Genomic DNA, 15,052 nt, shown 5'->3' on the forward strand with positions numbered 1-15,052 from the left:
CCGCGTTTTAGTTTGAACTTCCGGGTTATCTGTCGGCCAAACGGAAGTGATGATGCTGGCACGAGGTAGGCGGTGTTCCGTCGCCCCAGGCGACGGAGTGAAGGGGCGGGTCTGTCGATCGGGTGGGCGGAGCTGAGTTTACTTTAGCCAATAGAGACGAAGGGGCGGGCAGTGGCGGCCTACGCAAAGTACGGCAGTAGGTGGAGCTCTGTTGCCAGAGTAACCCGGCGTTGGTGTTGGTGGTTTACCTTTCTGTCGCAACCATACCTGTTTCTTTGTGCTGAGATCCTGAGGTGATGGTGAGTGCAAGGCGAGGCCAGAACGGCTCCGGGGTCTTCTTTACTCCGCGTCCCAGGTCCTTGGTTGTCTGGGCACTGAGAGGCGTCCGCGTCCCATCTGCCTTCACCCCGTTATCTCTTTCTCCCTTTCCATGAGCAGTCCCTGCAATTTCCTCTCTTTCCCTATTTCTTGTAGCACTCTGAATTCCACTTTGGTACTGCTAAGCCTCGAGAGTAATATGACAGAAAGTTTAGGTGTAAGACACTGAATCTAATAGTCTGAGGTGAGAGATTATTTCGAACAAACATTTAAAATGTTTTCATTTTTCATCATTGCATTTTTTTTTTTCAAGCTCCCAGCTTCACCTTAACGCGCTTCATTTAATAGTATGTTGTGGTGTGTGTATAACTTTCTCATTACTGATCCGAACCTCCCTAGTTCCTGAAATCTTTGCTTTCTTGAGTGGCCGAGTACTGTCCCACACCCTGTCTAAGGGCCATATAGTAATAGCTGTATTTTGCATTAGCTCTCTTCTAGCCAGTTGATTACCTTCTAGGTCCGTGCTTTTTAACAGGAATGCCCCTCAAGATCACTTGGTGATCACTTCTGGAAAATTCACTTGCTAGAGCCTCACCCCCAGAAATTCTGAATAAATAGGAATGGGGCTCCGTATTTGCATTTTAAAAAAGCCTGTAGATAATTTTAATTCAGTCACGTGTTTGAAAACACCAGGGTTCTAGTTAATTCAATTAATTACCAAATATTTTAAACACAGGTAAGGAACTGGAGGATAGAGAGATGACTATTGTCGGATGAGTATAGCTATGAACTTAACAGAGACCCACCCACCACCCCTTCTCCAGTACTACTCAGCAATCCATTTTATTACTCCAATCTTCTGCTGCCCTTTTCCTTCCGAGCCCTTTCCACACCTTCACTTTACAAACCCTGTCCCTTCCCCTCCATTCTAAGCAGATGACAGAGTCTAACAGTCAATTTCTTTAACCTCATGCCCTAACCTATATATTGATCTATATTTTTTACCCATCATTCGGTCTTGTGTTTCTAGTTGATAGAAACAGGTGTTGAAGGATAACGCTTCCATCTTTGCCCTAAATCTTATTCCCTCCCATTCCTTACAAGACTTCTGCTTCAGGTTATAGTTCTTCTTTCCTGTGCTTTCAGCCTCTTCCTCTCCATTTCCTTCTCCTCAGTGTTCAAGTCATACATCTTAAGAAAATGAAATAAAACAAAAGCCCTTCCCCTTCCTGTGTTTATCCAGTCCTCCCATCAATCTATCAGTAAACTGCTGGAAAGCATAGTGCTTCCATTTGTATCAAATTCTGCTCGGTCACTTGCGTCCTCAACACTCTGTTGTCTGAATTCCTCTCTAATGGCTTCATGAAGTCGTTCTTGCTTAAATTTCGAACGGCCTTTTAAGTGCCAAGTCCAGTAATTTCTTCTCAAAATTTATTTTATTTAGCCTAGCTGACAACTGAACCTCATGGTTATTCATTCCCTCTTTTTTTCCACTAGCTTTGCCTGTTTTTAAAATGTCATTTTCTGGGACTCACCCCTTAATTAATTTCACTTCTTAGTCTATACATTTTCCTTGGCTGATTTCATCCACACACAAGAGTTCTACTAATGCCTAAGCATTCATTCTTGAATTTCAGTTTCATCTCAGACCTGTTAAGGCCTAGTTGCTTCCTGGACATCTCTACCTGGTTACCGCAAAGGCCCCTCAAACTTGTACTTACCATATTCAGTCGAAATTATTTGCTCATAGATTTGTCACACTTGCTAAACTGTGAACTGTTAGAGGAATGGACCTTTCTTTTGTTCACTGCTATTGCTTATATCATGGCAGGCACTCAGATATTTGTGAAATACGGTTTTTTGGTGCCTGTCTTTCAGACTCCCCAACAACCCTAAGAGCAGTGAACTCCTCCTTGCACCCTCTGTCCTGGCTCGAGTTGTGTGTGGTGGCTCTTTGAGAAATTGCGTGGTCAGTGAAGGCTCGTCGGAGGAAGAGACTTTTGTCTTGAAGTCTGAGTGATAAAGTGCAATGATCTGAGGGAAGGGTTCTAGGCAGCACTAGCAAAAAGATCAAAAGAGCTTCGAGTATTGCAGGCACTGATCATATGGTTTAATGTGAAAAAAGAATCACTATTATTGATAGATTATGAGGTGGTGTGCGGGTGGCAGCAGTGGGGGTGGGGTGTGGTGGAGTGTGAGATTCCGGTAGAGAGGTAGGTAAAGGGCAGACCACGTGCATGTACTACAGCAGTGTTTTTGAAACTATAGTTGTGACCCATTATTCGGTCATGAAATTAATTTGTGGTATGTAGCCAGCATTAAAAAAAAAGACACATGAAATAGGCATTACCATATTGCCTATAGTAAGGGTCGCTTTTATGAAACTTTTGTTTTAAATTATATGTGTGTTATGTGTACTGGGTTATGACGCAGAATATCTTTCTTACTGTGACTCGTGATCCACAAAGTTCAAGGTAAAATGTACTTTGAGCAAGACACACTTTAAACGGCAAAATAGTTGAAATCTCAAGGCATGCAGATTTCTTCTTCCTCCTTTGACCTAGTGACAATCTTATTGTGTGGCAGGATAAACTCTGAATTTAGTGAAAGCCTAAAATTGACTAGAGTTGAATTTTCAAATTTCTTTCTGCATCCAAATCTTTCTCTTATGTCAGTTGCTGTCAGTCCTTTATGAGAAAGAGTAGGCCTTTAGAAAAAGAGAGAAATGGATGTCCTTTCTCCGTGTTCAGTCTGGCCATGGGCATCTGTACTCTATCAAAGCTGATGGTCTCCATAAGCAGCTGAGGATGGAGTTTGTTTGCTCTGCTGGTGTGGCTTCCTGGTCATTGCAATTAAATCATCTGCATCTGGTTTGTTACAGTTCTAGCTTCTAGCACCAGAATTGGGTTCTGGCTTCAAATTCTAGCATCACCTGTATCTTGTGAAGCAGAGATAGGCAGCCGTAGTTAAGGATGTCTCACATGCATGCTGTTTAAGATAAAGAATATAATAGAGTCATCAATTTATTTACTTTTGTGCATACAGAGAATAGAGATGATAATTCCAAGACTCTTCTGATTAATAAAGAGATATGAATGTTATATATCTTCTAAAATAAAGCGTTGATTTGAATACTGTTACCCAAGATGAACTGCTAGTATAAGGCCTTTAAAGATGATCAACTATGTTCCACAAGGGTTAGACTAAATAAATGTCTCAAAGTTGGTGTTGTTTGAAAACAGCCTTCAAAGAGAGTTTCATGATCGCTGAATAAAGAACAGGATTTTATTCCATGAATTGTTTTTCAGTTTTCAACTTTATAAAGTTTTTTCTAAATAGGTTTACTGTCTTGCCGCGGGCTTCTTCCCCATCCAGAATTCCTTTTGTTACTTGAACTGCTAACTTGGAGGAACTAAAGTTTGAAAGCTAGGCAGGATTTTATTTACTACAGCTGAATCAGAAAGTATAGAGCCTAAAATAAAAACCTGAAACTTAAAACATTTTCCCCTATATATTTTATTACGAATGCAGTCTAGAGCTTGTTGTATTCTTCTTTAGCAGTTGTATTTGCAAAACTGCATAGCAACTGGTCAATATAATGCCTTAATTTTCCTCTTTATCTTTTTTCCTGTCTTTTGTAGCTCTTTATCTTTTTTCCTGTCTTTTTTCTGCCTTTTTATCCCCCATCTTTTCTTTTTTCCCCCTAGCTTTATTGAGGTATAATTGACATATAACACTGTGTAAGTTTAAGATGTACAATGTGTTAATTTGATACACTTATCTATTACAAAATGATTGCCTCCGTCTCTTAGATAATTACCATTTCTTTTCTGTGATGCGAACATTTAAGATCCACTCTCTTAGAACAGATCGGTGGTTGCCAGAGGCAGAGTGGTGGAGGGGTCGGTGAAAAGGATGAAGCTGGTCAAAAGGTATAAACTTCTGCTTATAAAATAAATGTCATGGGCATATAATGGACAGCATGGTGACAGTAGTTAATAATGCTGTATTGCATATTTGAAAGTCACTACATGAGTAGACCTTAACAGTTCTCATAAGAAGAAATTTTGTAACCATATATGGTGATGGGTGTTATTTAGACTTATTGTGGTGATCATTTTGCAATATATACTAATACTAAATCATTACGTTGTGCACCTGAAAGTAATATAATGTTATATATGTCAATTGTATATTTTAAAAAAGCCAAAAACAAACAGGAAAAAAAAAAAAGAAATCATCTTAGTGGGATCTAGGATTTTGAAAAAAAAATTACTATAAATTTGTTATAAAATGTTCCTAAGGACACTTTTGCTATTTACACAGTGTAAATGATAAATCTTCTTGTTTGCAAGGAGTAGGAACATAGGACCAGGCGGACCAGGTTGAAGTCTCCAGCCTTTGACAGGGCTGTTTGTAATGGGAGACTACCTAAATGTCTATCAATAGGGAGATGGCTAAGTAAACCATGATGTGTCCATGCTGGGAATATTATGTAGCATTTAAGAAGATTGGTATAGATCTATATGTACCAACTTAGACAGATAAGACTTTTTTTAGTGAATTTAGTTGCAGAATTGGTTGCAGAATATTTGTAGTTTCCAATGTATATAAAAAAAAAACCAAAACAGCAAAATACAAACCTACGTGATAGTACTATGTATTCTCTATGGATATATTAAGCAAATATATAGACAAGCTGGTAACAGTGGTCACCTCTGTGTTTAGGGGAGAGTTTTGGATTTGGGGAGCTGATCAAAGGGAATTTGAGTCTGAACTGCAGTGGTTTTATTTTTTTACCAAGTGAAGTGAATTCGGGTATTACCTGTATAACAAAAAATTGAATTAAAAAATGTTGCCACTATTGTATCCTTCTGTTTACATTGTACATTGACCAGCCCCTGATTCAGGGACTGGCCATGAATAATGAAATGTAATAAGAGAATGCTATTAAACATGCTAATATCCTTTTGGAGGAAAAAAAAAATCTATTCTTTTAACAACTTCAAGTATGTAATACAGCATTGTTAACTATAATAACCGTGCTATATACATTAGATCCCCAGAACTTATCTTCTAACTGGATGTTTGTATCCTTTGACCAATACCTCCCCATTTCCCCCTTCCCCCAGGTCCTGGTACTCACCATTGTACTCTCTGTTTCTATAAGTCTGGCTTTTTAGATTCCACATATTAGTGATATCATACAGTATTTGTCTTTCTCTGTCTGATTTATTTCACTTAGTATAATGCCCTCAAGTTGCATCCATGTTGTCACAAAAGGCAGGAAGGGAAGGATTTTGGATTTCATTCTAAATGCAATAGGATAATGTATCTCATACATTTTTCCTATTCCATCAAATATTTTATTTTCCTTGGATCTGGACTTACTTAAATGTTAGCCATATTAGTTTGGTCGTTCAGTGCCTATTTTCATCTGTAACATTTATGATCTTGTAAACTTTGGAAAGAAAGCTTTTTTTTGTCCTGCACTTATATTTGAAGATTAGAGACTAATTTCTCCCCTTATAATTGCCTTTTAATAATTTAATTGCCCCTTACTGGACCTTTTGCTTCCATAATATCTTCTCTAAGATGTGTCAGGCAGAGCCCCCCATTCCAGGTGGGTATGCATCATAGTTTCTACATGGATATTAGGGATATTATGTGTTCTGCTGTGATTTCACCTGATACCTTTCTTAATGGATCTATAGCATAAGATTGAAGTCCCTTGTTCTCCAGCAGTATCTCCAACATTTCCTATGAACCTTACATTCATTTTCCTGCAAAAACTATCTAAGCTACTTCACTTCCAAAAGTTGGTATTTTAAGACTTTCTATTAAGCAGATGTGAGAAATTGTTGCTATTAAAATGTACTGCTCAATTTAAGTTTATTTTCTGATACTAGGCATTTTGTCTAATTAAGCTGCTATTGTTATCTCTCCTGACTCATCCTATGTGCTGTTCATTCTTCATGTTGCTTTATTCTTTAAAATGTATTTCCATAGACATGCATAATAGCTCCAAGGTTTTCTGACATATGTAAATTTAAATTTCATTCTTTGTTTTCCATAGTTCTGGTACAAGTTAAACATATTTATGCTATATGCATTTTATATATTTATGTAATATATAAAATACAGGTAATACATAATATATCAAAACATATAAAATATATATTTAATTTATATATATAATATTTAACTTATTCTGTTGTAGAAATGTAGTCATTTTCAGAGATTTGAAAATAGCTAAGTGAAAAAATATAATTGAATTCATCTGTAATATCACTGACTATATACAATCAGTATTAATATTTTAGAATATTATCTCAGTCACACACACACGTGTGTATATATATATATTATATATACACACACACACAGATGTATATATCTCTTTTAAAATGTGATCCTATTGCATACATTGTTTACAAATTTTTTTTCACTTAATATGCCTTATACATTTTTCCAGATCAGTTTTAAGAACTACGTTATATTCTTTCATTTAATCTGGTTTAACCAATCTATTTATTAATTTGGTCTTTTAACACCATAATAAACGTATTTTTGCAGACACATTTTTACTCACATCATAGTTATCTTCTTAGAATAAATTAGAAATAGAATAACTGGGTGAGAGGCCATGTGCATTTTTAAATCTTTTTGATATGCACTGCCAAATTACCTCCAGAAAGTTTTACCCGTTTGTACACTACTAGCAGTGTGCCATGGTGCCTGTTTCTCCTAATCTCTAACCTGATATTTCTATACATTTAGTACATACATGTAACAATGGATTCGAACTCTTTCACTTTCTTTACCCAGTATATTGAGAGAGAAAGATTATAAATCACTTATTTTCTATAGGTGAAAAATGCTGTTAATACTTATCCAAAATATTTCTCTAATTATTATTTCACATCTTTCATAAATTGTTACAATTCAAAATGTATTGACTGTATATACTGATGAAGATAGGAGTTACCTTTTCTAAGCTGCTTTTCAAAGACAGATTATCCAGTCCTCTCTTGTCTGTTTTGAAGCAGCAGCTGATTGTAGTACAAAGGAACTGGTCTAGAGCTAGAAATCGAAAATTTTCAATCCTTATTGTAGTAGTGGTTTCAGCACTTATTTACCGTGTGACATGTAATCTTTCTGGGCAATTGTTTTCTCATCCATAAAATCAGAATGATAATTTCTGTTCATATTTTGTGAGGATCAAATAAGGTAATGTATGTGAAAATAATTTATAAACTGTAATGTACTATACATATGAAATTTATTGTTTTCATGTTAACCAAACTACTACGTAATGAGAAGATGGTTGGGGAGAATGGAAGGTGATTAAAATCTAAAACAAGTTTCAGAAATAAATATTTGAGGTTAGTGGTGTTATTGTCCAATTTTGTGGATATTTAAAAATTTACTTTTATATCAGTATATTAAATACCATCTTCCTCAATTTCTATTAGAGATTCATTTTCCTAAGGAAGCAGTAAAAGGTCAGGGAAAAGGGAGGGGATGGGAGGTGGCAGGAATAGTTCTTGCGACCAGTTTCAATAACTCTCATGTCCTTTTGGGAGGAGACAGCTAAGCATGTCTGATATGTGTTTAGTAAGTATTAGATCTTGAGAGCCATGAATTTCTGCCAAGCTTAAGTGGATTAGCTGGGAGCTAAGTTTTATTTGCTTTTATTACTGGTAGTCTTGAAATTTTATTATTCAATAATTTGATTGTGAAAATATAAAGGAGCCCTTTTTAGGCCTAATCTGTTTCTTGCTACAGAGGCTCAGAAATAGGGCTTTGGAAAAATGGAAAATACCTCCATCTAGTGGCAAGTACAGGTCTATCATTTATGTTAAACCATCTTGCTCTTTAAGTAGTTTTTTGAATTTTACTATATCTTCCCAAATCTCTGAAAGGCGAATATTTGTATATCTTAGGTATTTGAGTATTTTTCATAATTAAATAATTAAACTTTTTATCTCCAAAGGGAGAATGGATCCTATAATAATATGCTCACTTTTCCCCAGAATTTCCATTTAAAATCTAGTAATGGCCTTGAGAATTTATCTTGACTCTCAGTACACACATAGGTCGAGGCATGCATCACTAGAACATTTTTAGAACCAAAATTGAAATACTAAGAAGTTACGTAGAAGTGGGGCAGAGCCTCTTGTACTCATCCTTCTGCCCTACTGTTGGGTTCCTGCTACATGCCATAAATCTGAGGTACAAAGATGAATAAGACTAGATCTTTTAAGGAGCTCACAATCTTGGGGGAAGAGGGAAGGCAGGGAAGAGAGAAACATGATATATTGTAACATTGTACTACTAACTTAGAGAAATTCAATTTCCTCATTTGTAAAATGAACATGATAATAATACTAACTCCCTCATAGGAATATTGTTATGATTAAAAGAGATAAAGTGCTTAGCTTAATGCTTTATACATTGTAAGCATCCAATAAATGTTAGCTGTTGCTACTACTGTTGTTATTGACGGGTGTTAAGATAGAGACCTGCTGAATGTAGGAACAGAGAGGAGAGACTAATCACTATGTAGGAGTGTTAATTAAAAACAAGATTAGTTAACTTTACAGCTTTTTCTGTGTTATTTTTCATTCACTGAGTTTCACATTTTCTTCAACTTTGAATATATATAAATCCCAAATTAAACTTAGCATGCTAATGTCAACATCGATTCCTTAAATTTACTAGAAGGTATTTGGAAACAGTAGGAAAGTGTCACTGTGGTTCATTGTTCAAGCTTCAGCCTACTTAACAAATGTTTTTTTTTCTCTTTCTTTTGAACATTTTTGCCTATTGACCATGTTGTCCCTTTGGGTGACTTGTAAGTGGGCACAAGACACACACATCTGGTGACTGTTGGGAAGTACTTGAGGTGTGCTTATTAATATGATTTTAAAGCAGATTCTTTTTGGTTTAACCTTTTGAGATATACATCTTTAAAAGTTTACATCTTTTTTCCCCCCAGAATTACATGGACTTCAGCCACAGTTACTATTCCCTTTGCCTGAAATGCTTCTTCACTTCTTCCGATGCTTACGTGACACCTTGTGGGAGAGGCCTTCCTCGTCCACTCAACCTAGAGTAGCACCTCCAGTTACTCTGGTTTCCCTCCCCTTCTTCACTTCCTTTTTTCATTTTAGCACCTGACAGAAGCATTGCACAGCTGCAGGTTTAATAATGATAGTGCCTGATATTTACATAATATTTTCCATGTTTTAAGGCATTTAAGATTCTTAACTAATTCATAATGTCCTTTAGAGATAGGAATTGCATGTGAGGAGGAATATCAAAATCAGTAGAGAGCAGAGAAGCACAGACATTCAAGGAAGAATAATAATGCTCTGAAAAGGTAGTTGAAAAGAAGGGAAGTTAACTTTCCGCTGAATTTCCCTGCTAGTCCCTTTGGTAAAGACCAGGAGTGGAGAACTCTTTTTGATCAAGGGCTATTTACCACCAGAGAAAATCTAGAATTCTAAGTCTCAAACAGTAGCCTGTTGTATTCTGAGAGGGAACTCTAGATTCATTCATTCATTCATTCAACAATTACTTTTAAGTTCCTATTATATACCAGGCACTGTTCTAGGCACCCAGGATATATAGCAATGACTGACAAAGTCCTACCCTTATGGAGCTAAAATTTCTGGGGGTGGGAAGTCACACAATAAACAAACATGTAACATAGTGTTAATTATTGATAAGTGCTATGGAAAAGTTAGATTATGGGAGAAGAGGTTGAAGAAAGTAGAAGGAGGTGGTATTTAGTTGGATGGTCAGGGAAACCTCTCTAGATTGCTGACATATGAGCAGAGAGCTGAATGAAGTGACACTGTAGAGAGCCCTAATAACGAGTAGTCCAGGCAGAGGGAAGAGCAAGGGAAAAGATTCTGAGGTGGGAGCCTGCTTGCTCTGTCCAGGGACCAGCAAGAAGGCCAGTAAGATTGGAGCAGAGAGAGTGAGGGAGAGAGTGGCAGAAATGTGGTTGAGAGGTAGCCTGAGGCCAGATCATGTAAGCCCTATGTGGTATGAAATCATAAACTCTTCGAGCTGAAGGAGACTTTGGATTTTTGTAAGACCAGTGTTTCTGAAACTGATGTTGGGACCCATGGGTGGATTATGAACTCTAAATTGTGAACAGCAACTAGCCTTTAAGAACAGTGTCAAATATTAGTACATTGCACATTCTAGGATAAGAATTGTTTCATGGAACTTTTTTTCCGTTGTGGAGGGTGTATGTGTGTGTATTGGTTCTAGTGGAAATTGTAGTTCTTACTGTAGGTTCTGGTGAAAAAAAAAAAGGAAAGTGTTTGTGAGCCACCAATCTAGTCTTATCCCCAAATTTTATAGATGAGGAAGCTAGGTTGGGAAATACTCAGAGGCCCGCATGTCTTCTCCCTCAGTGAGATGTTCTTGCTGCCACACTGTGCTCATGTCTAGATGCGGTATGCATCGCTGTATGTAGATGTGACTGACTCCATACTGCGTTAGTTCTAATTTCTTAAATAAGGGAAGGAATTAAAAACTTTATTTAGTCAATACCATATCAGTAAGTACCAACTTCAGTTCTGTTTTATGATCCTTTTTTACACTGTTTGCCTTATTTTCCTTTGCATTCTCTATTTTCTTAAATATCCTTTTATTTCCCTAGGAAAGAAAGCTGTCCAAAGTTTAGAGGTAGAGAGGGAGAGAAAGAAATCCAGGACCAAGAGAGAGGGAGAGGGACAGACATCTAAAATCCAGGAGAGAAAAGAGAGAAACCTCCAAGGCCAGGAGAGAGAAAGAAGTAGCGACGTCTCTGGCCCTGCCTATTCTTCCTACCGTCTCCATGATCCCCTCTGCCCCTTCCCGAACGCCTAGTCTCCTGGGAATGCAGTGCTGCTGGAGAAGGGGCTCCATCTGCTTTCAAAGACATGCATTGGGAATTTATCTCTGTAATCTGCCTTCTGGCTCTCAGAGTGAGGACTGAGTAATGTGCCGAGGAGAGTGAGCTCCTGGAGAGCAGGATTTATTTGTTGGATTGGCCAAAAAGTTCATTCGGGTTTTTTGTAAGATGTTATGGAAAAACCTGAACACACTTTTTGGCCAACCCAATATTATGCTCCTTTGTATTCCTAGACCTGGCCCATGGAGGCCCTCAGTAACTGTGCTTAAAAGACCTTCCTAATTAATACACTGAGCTGTCATGAAACTGTTCTTATCTGTTACAGCTAAATTGTCACTTATACAAACAATAAATCTGTAATATTAAAGGGAAGATTAGGCTCAAAAGAGACTTAATTTTTGAGAATTGCAAAGGTAAATTAATAAAATTTGATGATATTAATCCAAGGGTTAAAAAAAAAGATTCTTTTACACACACACACATCAGATTACTCCCCTCCTTTTTTTTTAATGTCATGAGGAAGATATTCTTGAAATAGTTTAACTGGATTTAAAAAATTATTTTTTTAAGTTGTTTAAAACCCTGCTATGTAATGTGTTAGATGTTAGAAAGCAAGTGAAGAGAATTCAGTGCATGTTATTCTTCTTTCATCAGAGTTGCTGTTTGAACCTGATAATTTCTTCAGTGGCTAAGAAAAAATGCTTTAAACTTACTTGGGACTGGTTGGGGGAAGGATCAGAAAAGAACTGAGATTAGGTCCTTTTTTTTATGCAAGGGATTAGAGAGAAATGAAATTGTTGACCTGGCATGTGTTGTCTTTTCAATAAAACATTTCTTAAAGCCCTGATGACTGGAAGGGGCTCTATTAAAAACTAAGTTAACTTATTAGCTTATAAATCATAATGGGAGACCTACTTTTCTTAATAACTAATATCTATCATTTATTTTATGCCTACTGTAAATTAAGTTCTTTTCATGTAAGGAAACAGTCTCAGGTTTGAAAGACCCAAGGTTATACTGCTGTTGAGTGGGAGGGCCCTGATTTGAACCTGTTTAGCCTGGAAGCCTGGGCTCTTTCTAGTCTACTGCAGTTGGGACCAAGGTGTTTAAATTTTTAAAATATTTTAGGAGTAAATTTCTTCTTGTTCTTTTTTTTTTTTTTTTTTGTAGCTATAGAGAGAAGTAAAGACTGTTTACTTCCTTTTGAAAAATCAATTTCTAGAGCATATGAGTGATACAAATTTTCTTCAAGAAGTCATAATTCTTATTTTGATACTCAATTAGGGCCTCTGCAAAATTATCATGATTTAATATATAATTTCAGGGCTCCAATTGAGGGGTGTTTGTCACATGGCTGTGTGGCCTGGATATGTTGAAGTCCACACTGAACATTAGGTGGCACTCCTTTATCACTGGACGCATTCTTTCGGGAGTGATATCCTTTATGGATATTATTAGTTGCTCATAAATTTTAATTATATCAATGTGGCATACGCATACCATTCATCTAGAAAGAACACAGTATCACAGATTATTTCTCATGAAGACACACACTTTTCATAAATTAGGAAACGGAAGCCTAGGTGATGAAAAGAATGGCCTCCTTTGGGATTAAACTTGAGAATGGTTTTTAAGAATCTGTTACTCCATCAAAATATCCTTTATCTTATTTAAAAAAAAACCCAAAACAGTAAACTACTAAATTAAAATAACCCAGGAGTCACATGAAATAATGTAAGCAAAAACTTTTCCTAAAGATAGGGAAGATTACCCTAATATGTAGCTCTTCTGTTAGACTGTCTGATGATCAGTACTTCTAACACTTGCTGATATAGTCAAGGCTTTTGCCACTTTTACGGAAGTACGTCCATGCTTACAGCCCCTTGAATCTGCATCTCAGAAATACTCAGACTCATCCCTTTTCACATGAGGATAAAGCTAACAGAATTTGTAGCCAACTGTAGTTAATGCTGAATAGTAATAATTGCAGTGTATGCAAAGCTACATGTATATTTAACATCCACAGCATTCAGTATTTGAAATAGAGGAAAAATGGAGCCAGTTTGATTTGCAAAGAGCTACCCTCTCTGTCTCTGCATCCTGGGCCCTACATGCTGCTGTGCATGTTGCACTGCACATGCACGACTATGAGTGAATTGCAGATACGCTTATTTATTACATATTTTTCTAACAGATGACAGAAAGTGTTGTGAGGAAAGCACAACTTTCTCTGATTTGCACAAAAGTACCAGGTCTGCTAAGGAATAGGCTTCTCAAATTTCGACTCAGTGACACTGGCACTCAGTGCCATTGGCATTTTCCCTAGAGGGAAAAAAGAGTAGGAGAGGGAGCACAGGAGAGAGAAGGTGATATAAAAATAACATTCTAGGATGCGTCTAAATTGCTAAAAATGTCAGGGTGGGTTTAGGGCCTCCGCAGTGGAGGCAGGATGCCCTCCCACCTTATCTGTCCCTCTTCTACCACCTTCAGGTCATATTGGCTTTTTTTTTTTTTTCCTTGAATTCACCAAACTCCATCTCCCCTTTGAAGCTTTATGCTTTTTGTCTCTCTGGAATATTTCTCCCCGCAGAATTCTGCATAAATGGCTTCTCCTTATCCTGGTTTTACTTCGAATGATATCTCCTCATAGTGGGCTTTACTGTCTATTCTAGTTGAAGGATGACTCCTAGCTCTCTGTTCCTAATCATTAACACATTTACTTACGCATTGTATTGTCTTTATAACACTTATTATTACAGGAATTATACCATTTTTTTTAACATGCTATGAAGAGAAACAGAAGGTTGGTAAACAAGCTCCATGTCAACAGGACCTTGTCTGTTTTGAATATCCCTATTGTCTGCCGCAGTGCCTGGCAAAGAGAAGGAACTCAATATTTGTTGAATGAATGGAGGAATAAATAAATTAGCTTTTCAGGCATGAATAACTTTTAATTTGATAATGGCCAGTGGATAAGTTCTGCTTTTTAAATTTATTTATTCATTCAACAAATATTTAATAACACCTATTATATGCCATACATATACCTAGTCCCTTGGGATACATCCATGAATAAAACAGACAACAATTCCTGCCCTAAGAGGTCTTACATTCTATTGAAGGAGATATATAATAAATAATCAACATATTAAGAATAATATACATAATATTTGAAGGTGTTAAATGCTATAGGGAAAAAGTGGTCAGGATGATGAACATTGGGAGTGCTAGTAATGGTGGTGAGTGTAATTTAAAGGGACATGGCCAGAGTCAGTCTAACAGAGAAGATGATAGTTGAGCAAAGACTTGAGAGTGAGAAAGGATGAGCCATGCAGATGTTGGAGAAAAAGTATTCCTGGAAGTAGGGTAGCCAATGGAGAGGCTCTTAGGTGGAGAATGCCCTGTGTTCAAGTAACAGTGTGGCTCCGGCACAGTAAGCAAGAGTGACAGTTGTGGGAGATGAGATCAGGCAGGTAATGGGAGGCCAGATCTTGCAGGCCATTGAAAGTGGGTTGACTTCATTCTGATAGAAATAGGAAGTTTGAGTCTGCAGATTTTAAGAGGAGGGGTGGGGTGGTTCAACTTACATTTTTACAGTGTCTCTTTGGCTGCTTTTTTGAGAATAGATGTGGCAGGGGGCAGTGGTCAAGAATGGAAGTAGAGAGACAAGTTATAAGGTATAATCTAGGCGAGAGTATGGTGGCTTGGAGTAGTGTAATTGCAGTGGAGGTAGTGGAGTGATTTGGTGTATATTCTTTGTAGGTAGAGCTAACAGGATTTCCTGATGGATTGGGTCTGAGGTCTAAGAGAAAGAGTGAG

The 15,052-nt window shown here is 37.1% G+C and overlaps 1 protein-coding gene across 3 annotated transcripts in view; it reads left to right on the forward strand.

Annotated features, from left to right (window-relative positions):
* The first annotated feature begins 222 nt into the window (after positions 1-222).
* Positions 223-15,052, forward strand: part of NME7 (NME/NM23 family member 7) — a 251,720-nt gene continuing 236,890 nt past the window's right edge. The window contains exon 1 of one of the 3 annotated variants that reach the window (XM_061183128.1): positions 223-299. In XM_061183128.1, coding sequence (XP_061039111.1) covers positions 297-299 — 3 coding nt within the window. In that variant the 5' untranslated portion in view covers positions 223-296. The remainder of the gene's footprint in view (positions 300-15,052) is intronic. The other 2 variants (XM_061183130.1, XM_061183125.1) reach the window with 2 other exon arrangements.

This window comes from Eubalaena glacialis, chromosome 3 (assembly GCF_028564815.1).
Source record: "Eubalaena glacialis isolate mEubGla1 chromosome 3, mEubGla1.1.hap2.+ XY, whole genome shotgun sequence".
Taxonomy (NCBI): Eukaryota; Metazoa; Chordata; class Mammalia; order Artiodactyla; family Balaenidae; genus Eubalaena; species Eubalaena glacialis.